We start from the raw sequence: 10,210 nt of genomic DNA on the forward strand, positions 1-10,210 counted from the left end.
CTTCCTAATATTGTGTAGGTCTCCCCTGTGCCTCCAAAACAGTTGTGACTCATCAGAGAATGGACAAGGGTCTTCTGATGGTGTCCTGTGGTGTCTGGTAAAACAATGTTGTTAGTGGGGGTCTTTGGGTCCTATGAGTTGAGGGGAGGTGCCTCTGTGGATCATCCCACAGATACTTGATCAGTTGATGGGATCTAGTGAATTTGGAGGCCAGGTCAACACCTTGTGCTGTTCTTTATAGTATTTGTTTGAGTTGTTCCTAAAGATTTTTGTGTGTGTGTGTCTGTATCGAGCTGCATCCTGCTGGGGATGGCTGCTGTCATCAAGGAGTGTCATTGCTATGGGGTGGGGGTGTCTGGTCTGGTCTAGGTGGGTACTACATGTCTAAATAACATCCACATGAATGTCAGGTCCATAAACACTGCCCCATAAACACCAAGAATACAAATTAGACTTAGATTCAGAAGAAAAAAAATGCATCTACAAAAATGAAGCAGATCTGGAAAAGTCTTTGGACAAAAATGAAAGACCTACCTGTACCAGAATGACAGGGAGAAGGAAGTATTGTTGCCTAGTTGGTGGGGCAGTGTGGTGGCACAGGGACGCATAGCTTCCACTGGTACTGGGTCATAAGAGTTCACTAGTGATGTGACAGAAGTAGAAGGATGAGTCAGTTCAGATTCAGCCAAATGAAGCAACAACAGTGGAAGGTGTAGATTAACAATGTGAGAGCAATCCACTTTATGGAGGTCAAGAAGCAGAGTATTCTACTATGGCAGGCATCTGACCATAACCTCATGTAGCGTATGGTTCAGCTGCTCAACAGGCAAAACATCACAAACAATTCATTCGTCAGTGATGCTCATGGCTTCCAGACTTCAAGCTTTCTATAGACTACAAGTATCAAAAGCTACCCTTTGAATGAGTAACTTATTCCAGTCACTTTTGGAAACATGATATTTATAAGTGTTTTAAGTGTAACTACATAGTGTCTTACCTGTACCACTTCCACTTATAACAGAGGAGAAACAAGAGTCAAAATATGTACACCACTCATAATGAAAAGTAATACATACAGAGAATAGTTTGTTTGGCCACTACTTGTTTGCATGCATGCCTGACAACACTGGGGCATGGACCTACTAAAATAACCAATGGTGTTCTGGGGTATCTCCTCCCAGATCTGGACCAGGGCACCACTGACAGCTCCTGGACAGTCTGGTGCCACCTGTGTTCTATTGGACCGAGGTTTGAGTGTGTTGGTCAGCCAGTGGTATCCGTTCCTTCATCCTCCAGGAACTGTACTGCATGCTCTCACCACATGAGGTCAGATATTGTCGTTCAACAGTAGGAACCCGGGACCCACTGCACCAGCGTAGGGTGCATGGATTTTGTCCTGGCACCTTATGGTAGTCAGGTTCCCGTTGTCTGGTCTCTAGAGGTCTGTACGTCCCTTCATGCATATGCCTCTCAAACCATCTCTGGCTTACCACCAAAAGGAAGAATATATCAAAATGTTCTCTGGCTTCTCTAGACCGCTTCATGCCCGTCACATGTGCTCATGGTGAACTTACTTTCATCTGTAAAAAGCACAGGGGACAAGTGGCTGATCTGTTAATTCTGGTGTTCTACGGCAAATGCTGATATAGCTCCATGGTGCTGGGCAGTGAGCACACGGCCTATTAGAGGTCAATCCATCCTGCTGATGGATCAAGGACTCTCCTGTAGTAACTGCCTGTCTCCTGGAATCATCTCCACGCTCTTGAGACTGTGCTTGGAGATACAGCACACCTGCCGGCCATGGCAAGTGTTGATGTGCCATCCTGGAGGAGTTGGACTACCTGTGCAGGGCCTGTAGAGTCGAGGTGTCTCCTCATTCTACCAGTAGTGACACCAACCCTAGCCATATGCAAAATGATCAGGAAAGACGTGGAGGGAAAACATGTCTGTGGCCTCCACCTGTAAAACCATTACAGGTCTCATTGTTGCCCGTCTAGTTCACCTGTTGTTAATTTTATTATGCATGACATTCTTTTCTTTTCTAAGGGTAAACTCCAGATCAGTGTTGATGTCTCCTCAGCTTCTGCTGAACATACTTCAAGTCACCATCATTCTTTAGGCCACTGTGACTCCATGGCCATCAATGCAGTGACCAGACTGTTCAGTGGATCGGTCGGCCATCATCATCACTGGAATCGTTCCTGTTTGGATAAAAGCTCAAATGTCAACTGACCTGATAAATATGGTCTTAAAGTGAGAGTCTGTCTGTATGCTTTTGAGCATTTCAGTTACTGTGACATACAGATATATAAATATACATGCACACACCACGATATAAACTGACAGCATCACACTGACACCTAGTGGAAGAAACCCTATGAGAAGTGAATCACACTTCTGCCACATATTAAACAGGATTTAATAAAAGCATTTGCCACAATGGTTTTCTGCTCCCCTTTTCAAAAAGGCCCATCAATGTAAAATATGTAGCAGCATTTTATTTAAAAAAAAAAAGTCAAATAAAAAAATCTTACATTTCGATGGTGGGCAAACACACTGCAGGTAGGGATGACAATAAAAGATAAATACAATCAATATTTTAGCTTCTGAAGCCTGGCTGGTTCACTTGTCCATTGAGGTAGCCAAGCTACTGGTCCCCAAGCAAAACATGGCCATGTTTTGTCAAATAAAATGGCATGAGTAGAATCTAAAAACATACACACACATACACATACACACTTCCCATCATGCAAAGCCCACTTTATAGCAGCACATAGAGCCAAATGTGACCCTAGAAATAGTTTTGGGCAAATGAGGCCACTAATAGATTAATGAACATCAATCACTATTATAACAAACTCTCTCTCACACACACGCATCAAGTAGAGACTCCATAAATGTCCACTCAATTTGGCCTCTGCATAGGGAAAAAAAAAAAAAAAAAAAAAAAAAGGGGCAACCACTCAATTTGGGTGTGGTTGGTAATTAATGCAAGCATTTGGGTGCAATGCAATTCAAAAACAAAAATCATCTCTTGGTTTATTCCATCCCCAACAGCCCTTTGCTTGGGTCATCATCCAAACTGAACCTGTTAAATAGGTAAGATTCCTGCGGGCATAGTGATAAAACCATTCGCTCACTTTGTCTCAGTGTTGTTCCAATTGAACCAAAGTCAGTGCACGCACCCTTTACAGAGACATTAAAAAGCGTCCAGAGCCAAGTAATCATCAAGGAGAAAGAATCATTTCCATTAATGTTTCCCCACTGAACTCCATCGGCAGAGGCATCGCATCAGTTTCCAGCCTTCCACATAAAGTTAAAAATGTAAAAATCTAATTTATGATTCGCCTCCACCTCGTCAGTTTCAGTGTTCTGCTAGTTGGGATGGTGCTTTTGTGGGGGACTCGGTAAGCATCCTCGGCCTGATTTTCAGCACTGCTGCGTCCACTTGAACCGGCTCTTCAGTCTTCTCGCTGCTCAGCGGCGGAGTCAGGACACCTGACGGGACAGGACAGTTGCCATGACGCTCCAAATCCACATCCTGGTAAGAGTAAGACTTGTCCTGTGAACATCAGAATCACACATTAGCCATGCTGTCACAACTGCAAGTCAATCAGACTCACAGGGGAAATTACACCAGCCTACAATGGATATTTAAAACCCCCACAGTGCAGTGATAACAGGCTGCAAATTATAACACACCAATGAGAATAAGTGTACCAATTTTTACAGTATTTTACTTTTAATGGTAGTTATACAATTGGTTGTATTTTCAGCAGCTTAGTCTGTATTTTTAGCAAAACAAAAATTTAAACCTAAATCATTTTACAGAGCTTGTAATGAGGCAACCTCCATGTAATCCTCAACATTATTCCTGAAACTGATGTGTGAAATGCTCCCACACCTTTCAAACTTCCTTTGTTTGTAGATTTTTTATTTATTTTATTTTTAACTGTTACCATGGATAAAAGATTACCCCGGTTTTCTCACTGTCCCGATTACAAAAATTCATTTACCAGCCATGTAAGGTAGGGGGCATGGGTCTGGATGTTGTGCATGTCATCTGCAGAGATTCCTGTGAATGTTTTCATAGGCGACCCGCCAACCTCTCGCAGCGCCGTGGCAAATGGCACCATCCACCTCACACACTCCTCTACCTCCGCCCGCTTCAGAGCTGCATAGAAAGGAGACGGATGAACAACGTGATAAGTCATGTCAACACAAAGGTCATACCAACATGAACATACAAATTAAAAACGAGAAACCTTTTATTTACCTGAGACATTTTCCACAAGCTCCAAAGAGGAGAAGTGAAACAGCGCTGAAGCAGCAAGGATGCCATTGGAAAACTCAAGACAGCGCACATCTAGCATACAAAGGTCCAACAACTACAAGCAAGTATACAAAACATAAGAGAAGTAGTATTATTTAATGCCAGACTCTTAAACCTCAATATAATAATGAGCTATGTGAACATGGCATCCGTCAAACTTCTTGGGGGAATAATAGTTTTGGATGAACAGTATTGTTTTTAATCTACAGCTAATGTGCACAAATGTAGCTGCCAACATCTTAGCGGAATTACAGTACTATGCAGAATGTCAAAAAATAAAAGCTGGTAGTGATGTGTAATTATAGTGGATTTAATTTAAATCATTTGGAGTTCTTTAAAAAAAAAGAAAAGGTCTGAAGGCCTTAGAGAGCTATTTGGATCTTGGCATTATGATGCTACACAATTCATGGACATTAAGGAGTGAGAAATGCAGGGTTGTGCCAAATTTGCCCATGTATATCATCATTTTTCGAAATTGATTTAAATTGTGGAAACAACTTCAATGATTCGTCAGTTTGAGTGCTGTACGTCCCCACACTGTTACGCGTGTTTCCACATGTCAGAAAAAGGCAACATTTTCAATGAACTCACTTTTTCATACGACTATTCTTAATACTCTGTCACATAAGGAGACACAAATAATTAGTAAGGGGGGAAAAAAACACTCAACGTACCTCTGCAATCTGTGTGAAGGTGGCCTGTGGGTATCGGGGGATGAGCAGCTCCTCTCTTTCTTTCAGATAGGCCACCTGCATGTAAACATTTAGCCAGGAGATGGGAGTCTGTGGGCTGAGACTCCAGTTCAGCTCCTGTGTTCAGAGTGAAGGAAAATAAGCACGATCAGTGGCAGGAATATGACTACTCACAACTTTAAGCAGTGATTTTATTCCACTGCTTGTAATGGTGCTTGAGTGGGTCCAACCCAACTCCAACTGGTTACTAATGCAGCCGAGTAGTTTTTGTGTTAAGTAACTGGTAAAAGTATTCTGTGTTTAAGGGGTCTGAACACATTATCGCATCAATTAGCTTTAATACGTACAAATATTATTTAGACATTATATTGTGTTTGCTCCAATTGCTTTTGCTTTGAGTTAACCGTTATTATCTTAATATATATTTTGTTAGGAGATCTAACTGCTTAGCATCATACACATAAAAATGACAGAAGAAATCAGGAGGGGGTCAAATACTTATTTCACGTCACTGTAAATACAGTTACATATGCCATTTTAAGGGTCAACATCCAATTCAAAATCGACTTAACTGTGCCAGTTAATTTGTAAGTATTCTTACTTTACTTTTAGTGTGCAATTAGAGAACAAAACTGTGTATTATGAAAACCCAATTTTCACTTTTCTTGGGACTTTCATCCCGTTTATTTTTGGGACTGTGAAGTCACTGGTTCAAACCCACAAACTGACCCCAGACACCTCTGGCTATGGCTGCTCACTGCTCTCTTGGAAAGGTTAAAGGCAGAGAACTAGCTCCTTCTACGTTAGATACAATACTACATTAGAAACAAAGCTCATTTGATTTGAATATTATAACATTTTCACCAAGCTGAGAGTGGCTACGAATCAGGTTTCTGGCTTTACTGTGATATCTTTAAGAGCCTTTTATAACAATATATGGATAACAAAAACTAAATTTGCTGTTCAGCACTCTCGCTGTAATATGTCACTTTCAGATTTAGAAGTTACTAAGGCACTTAGTTGTGAAAATGATCATCTTGTTTGAAAGTAAGGTTCATTGCCAGGCACTACCGTCAGCGTTTGGAGGTGATATTTCAGGGCTGATCATGTTTAAATTTGTGTTTTGTTCACAAAGCAAAGACCTGGTATGAAGCATAGTGCATTTGAGAGCGTTGCAGCTTGAAAATGAGCTTTGCTTCATTCTAACCTCATCTGGTCATTGAAATTAACATGTTGCTTACAGTAAGGAGTGCCTGTGCTGTGTCAAATCTGTTGTAGTGACCATTGGCCACAAAAAACTGCCAAATCTAAGTGCCCAATGCCAAGATTACTGGAAGGCATGCCAAGCTACACATGTGCTCCTTACCTTCATGATAATGACCTCCATATTCAGAATCTCATCTTCTGTGCAGGCTTCGTCTGTAACGTAGGCGAACTGATGGACTTTAGGAGGATACATCTCCTACAAGAAGCAAAAAATATAGGAGACAAGCATTGTTAACAATTAACATATTGTAAAATAATGCAGAGGGGAGAAATGCAATTAAGATCATGTACCCAAACCTTCATGTACCCACAACAAAAAACAGAGCAAGGAATCTGGTTATACACCTTTACATCCTGCACCATCAACTGTAACATTCATACCTCTACTTTGGCAGCAATGAAAAGACAGGTGATGCCTATGAGCTGCAGTGTTGATTTGAAGACATTTCTCTGTGTGGCCATGAAGCGATCGAAGTAGTCCTGAGCGAGGTGATACGTCTCCCTGTGTAGTTTGTACACCTCACTCACCTAAAACGTGAAGAAACAAAACATCAACGTACTGTCATGGCCTCCCAGGACATCATACCATGTCGGATAAGTTTGCTTATGTGGCTATGGACATAGCATGAGGGTGTACACAATAACTTCAAAACAACAACAACAAGAGCTCGACTTAGACGTCTAATAGATTAGCAAGAAATTCTGTCATAAGTAGCCTGGAAGCCATTCCAAGCTTCCCCTTTTTGTGGAGAATTTATTTTCTGTTAGGAATAGATTATCGTCCATATTGTTGATTATTGTCGATAAATCAAATTATTTGAGTGGGCTTTATGCAGAAGAGTAACAGAGATGTAGTCATACACACCATTGGAGCGCAGTTGTATTGACTTTGTTTGCAACAAAATGGCTGCCAATGGGCTTGGCCAGTGAATCTGTTTAACTTGAATGGTCAAACCCTTAACGGTGATTAAGGCTCTGATTAGCTGTACGACTATTCAAGTGCATGCAACACAGTCTATAACGAAACTGATGACGAGTTACCACTAATATTCTGACACTAATATTCTGAAGAATTGAGTCTGGTTATGTCAGGCTACATCATAGGTGCTTGTATTTCAGAAACAGCTGCCTGTGGAGACAGCCCCTCAAGATGGACTAACATACTGTAAGGTAATGTGCGTATTGTATATGCACCTGCGGTGAAACGACGACTAATGTGCACTACCAGCCAAAACCATACAAAAGTGTGTTGCATGTGAGATAGGTGCTCACTACAATAATACAGACCTCCATAAGCCAGTCCAGGAGAACTGCCCTCATCTTTGGCTGTAGATGAGGATGCTTCTCCATCATGTGGACGTCCCTGGTGTAGTTTTTATCCTTCTCCAACATGTTGTTCCATACTACCTCCTTACTGGCCCAGCTGACACGGAAGGACACATTGGTAAGAATAAAAGAATTCAAAATTGTATCATGTGCATGTACTGTAACATCTGGTCTTCCTTAGATAAAAAAAAAAAAAAGAAAGAAAGAAAGAAAAGAACATCAAGAGTAACCACTGAGATAACACACCACAGTCTAGTTTGCAGTAGGTTTCACAGCAGTATTTTACCTCTATTCATGGAGGTAATGGTGGCAATTAAATTAGCTGCAAACACTGAGAGAGCAATAGTTTGAGAGTCGTATTAGCTTAACCCTGAGCTGTTGTATTGATTACAACAGTCAAGTTATAAGGTCCCACCACACGTCTCAACCCTGCTCTTCGTCATAGATTCTCTAATTCTTAAAGTCTAATGGAGGTAAGCACAGCCTTTTTTCATGTCAATGATGGCAAAGAACAGGGCAATTGTCATCCACCTATGGTCAATGTGATACCACAGAGGGACAGATGGCAAAAAGTAATGGAGTTCAAACTGAGAGAATTCAAACACACAACAGTACTCACCACAGAGCAGGGAGCGGGGCATGATGCACGGGGGTCACAAATATGTTGTTGAAGTTATAGAGGGGGAAGGCTGCATTCACCATGGAAACCGTTTGGTAGTCTTCCTTATCAGGTGTCGGGATCCACCTCTGCGGACTTGTGTAACCAGCATCAGGACTCCACCCCAGCTTCACAGAAAAGAGGAGACACCAGAGGTGAGATGTCAAGGGAGAAGTGAGCCTACGGCTGCAGTACAGTAAAACTCTCTATTAAGATAACGACTGCAAATAAAGCCTGAACCAGATTTGGAAATGTGTATTAGAAGAATGAGAATCCCAGGTTTATGCGTCATCAACGTTGACCTTGATACAATACATACTGAGGTATGTAATATTATTAACAAAATTGTGACATGGCTTGAGGGCCGTGTTTTGAAAGATAAATCAAACTCACCTCACACTCGCGTTGCTTCTTCTTCGTCATCTCTGCTACCTCTTCATCCACATCTTGCAAATACTGAGGGTCACATATTGAAAAAAGATGACGTCTTCAAGTTGTTTCAGACAGCACACACAAGATATACAGCAGATCCTTTCCTGGGTGCATTATGCTTTTGAGTATTGCAATAATAAATTCAAATAATCATCACCATCTACCAATGATGCTTGACAACAATGAAGCAAAGGACACTATTCTTTAGCAGCCCTGGTGAATAGATGTGATCAGATTTATACTTCCTCACTGGATTATTCGCTTAGTTGTGGGCTAAGTGTGCAAGCCTTTCAGACCACTTACAATGGCAACATCTGCCTTCCTCTTTCTCGGTCGTACTGTATTTTCCTTGGGCGCCTCGGGAGCGACAGACTCGGGTTCCGTCTCTTCCCTGTTAACAACACAGAGCAAAAAAAATTGTTGGTCTATGGCATCAACGTAAAACTATTTCAAATGCTCGCATACACATGGTGTTTGGGGTCAAAATAAGTGTCGCACAACAACAGGCTAGTCGGCCGGATGGCTAAAGCTCCAACTCAACTTTTCTTTCTGTCGTCACCCACTTTGATTGACGGCCTCGACACAGCCGCGAAGGAAACAAACGTGGAACTCACCGTTTTCCTCGCATTATACTCCGAGGGCTTGGTTCCGAGCAAACCTGCGAATGAGAATATTTTTAAAGTTATATATTTTATTTTATGGGCAGAGGAGGGGGGGTTAAGAAACACTCATTCACACACTCCCAACCCCCACTCTAAACTCCCTCCATCTGACAAAGCCCAACGTAGCCTGGCGCGGGGAAATGGTATAGTACGTAAAGTTAAAAGTCGCCCAAAAAATGAGAACCGTATAATTTGAGGATATTTGTCGAATTGCCCGACGACTATATCCCACCAGACGTTATTAGGTCGCACATTTCTTAGGAGAACCTCGTTATTTTCAGCCACTAACTTTTGGACAGCTGGTTCTGCCACATAATGGCCGAACAACGCAGCGGGGACAACCCATTTCTCAACTCACTATTTAACAGCAACAACATCGAACCCATAGCTAACACTATCCACAACGAAGGGCTGGCATCTACACGAGCGTTTACTTCATTAGCAACTTGTCGCAGCTTAGTTAGCATATTAAGGCAGCTCAGCTACGAAAGTTGTAGCTCAAACTAGCCCGGTGTGACCAACTCGACGCTGTGATAAAGTTTAGTTCCAGCCACTCACCCCAAGATTCTGCCTTGAAGTTTACTCCTCTCCGCGTCTGATATGTAGAAATGCAAGTGTTTCGCTCTAATGAATCTGCTTGTTGTTCGATTTTCGAGGAGCTGTATCTGTGTGAGTGTTCTTCTAGGCCGGGCTAGTTCCTCTGAGCTGGCGCCTTGTAGAGAACAGATGAGTTTAAGCATCAACGTCAGTGGGGGGAGTAGGTTTAACTTGGCGCTAAACCTCGGACCTCACCGCCTCTTTTTATTCGAATTTCAACACCATCCGACGCATCTTCACACCT

The 10,210-nt window shown here is 42.0% G+C and overlaps 1 protein-coding gene across 1 annotated transcript; it reads right to left on the bottom strand.

The window, feature by feature from the left end:
* Window positions 1–2,478: 2,478 nt before the first annotated feature.
* Window positions 2,479–10,210, bottom strand: ccne1 (cyclin E1). Its single transcript, XM_047579749.1, has 12 exons — window positions 9,928–10,210; window positions 9,322–9,365; window positions 9,011–9,098; window positions 8,669–8,731; window positions 8,237–8,403; window positions 7,579–7,714; window positions 6,673–6,819; window positions 6,392–6,487; window positions 5,008–5,142; window positions 4,277–4,388; window positions 4,017–4,174; window positions 2,479–3,562 (listed from the first exon to the last, which is right to left on the bottom strand). The coding sequence occupies exons 2-12, from the start codon at window positions 9,333–9,335 to the stop codon at window positions 3,365–3,367; spliced, it is 1,314 nt and encodes a 437-aa protein (XP_047435705.1). The 5' UTR covers window positions 9,336–9,365; window positions 9,928–10,210; the 3' UTR covers window positions 2,479–3,364.

The sequence above is a fragment of the Mugil cephalus genome, chromosome 3, assembly GCF_022458985.1.
Source record: "Mugil cephalus isolate CIBA_MC_2020 chromosome 3, CIBA_Mcephalus_1.1, whole genome shotgun sequence".
NCBI classification, from domain to species: domain Eukaryota; kingdom Metazoa; phylum Chordata; class Actinopteri; order Mugiliformes; family Mugilidae; genus Mugil; species Mugil cephalus.

What these genes read in the sequence shown, in the direction of transcription:
- ccne1 (XM_047579749.1), bottom strand. An exon ending in GCCCCGCTCCCTGCTCTGTG is followed by an intron (nt 7,715 to 8,236) that starts GTGAGTACTGTT and finishes CTTCCGTGTCAG; the next exon opens with CTGGGCCAGTAAGGAGGTAG. An exon ending in TCCTGGACTGGCTTATGGAG is followed by an intron (nt 6,820 to 7,578) that starts GTCTGTATTATT and finishes TTCACGTTTTAG; the next exon opens with GTGAGTGAGGTGTACAAACT.